This window comes from Tigriopus californicus, chromosome 9 (assembly GCF_007210705.1).
Source record: "Tigriopus californicus strain San Diego chromosome 9, Tcal_SD_v2.1, whole genome shotgun sequence".
NCBI classification, from domain to species: Eukaryota; Metazoa; Arthropoda; class Copepoda; order Harpacticoida; family Harpacticidae; genus Tigriopus; species Tigriopus californicus.
Genome location: NC_081448.1, coordinates 7,086,973 through 7,087,588, shown reverse-complemented (window position 1 = coordinate 7,087,588; position 616 = coordinate 7,086,973). Strand labels below are relative to the sequence as shown.

The window sequence follows — 616 nt, the reverse complement described above, 5'->3', positions numbered from 1 at the left end:
GAGGTAGTTTGTACCATTGAGCAATACATTTCCACGTGAGAAATTTCTTTCGAGGAAAAATTTCCCTCGGCTAGCTTCTAGTGTTCATTCCTACCCATTTTCATTTTAGATCTACATCTCCAAGAAGTGGGGTTTCACCAAATGGGATCGTGAGGATTTCGAAGGTATGCGCGCCAGTGGTCGCCTCGTCACTGACGGTGTGGGTGTTCAATACAAGCCCGAGCACGGGCCCCTCTCCGAATGGTGCCGCATCCAAGCTGCCCTGGCTGGAGTTTGAATACCACGACACACCCCTATGGCGATTTTGGATAAATGATTGGGAATGGACAATCGACGTTTCGAATAAACATTTCCTATCATCCAGTCTTCCTTGTTTCTTCCTCGGGCTAAGCCTGAGGTTTGCCGTAACCAGCAACGATTTAGCTAGATCCATAATGTTGCTGAACATTAGGTCTTACTCCTGAGGCCTGATTCTTGAAGCTCGTACCTCTGAGTTGTGGCTTGGACTTTAACCGGTATGCAAATACACTCCCCAAAATGTTGAGCGGATGCTCATTTTGGGTAACTTCTGGATGTTTAATCTGAACTCGGAGGTACGAGCATTAAAAAAAAAAAA

The 616-nt window shown here is 45.9% G+C and overlaps 1 protein-coding gene across 1 annotated transcript in view; it reads left to right on the top strand.

The window, feature by feature from the left end:
• Nucleotides 1-363, top strand: part of LOC131886162 (large ribosomal subunit protein uL16-like) — a 4,775-nt gene extending 4,412 nt beyond the window's left edge. The window contains exon 4 of the mRNA XM_059234420.1: nucleotides 110-363. Within this exon, the coding sequence (XP_059090403.1) occupies nucleotides 110-277 (168 nt within the window). The 3' untranslated portion in view covers nucleotides 278-363. The remainder of the gene's footprint in view (nucleotides 1-109) is intronic.
• Nucleotides 364-616: the final 253 nt, after the last annotated feature.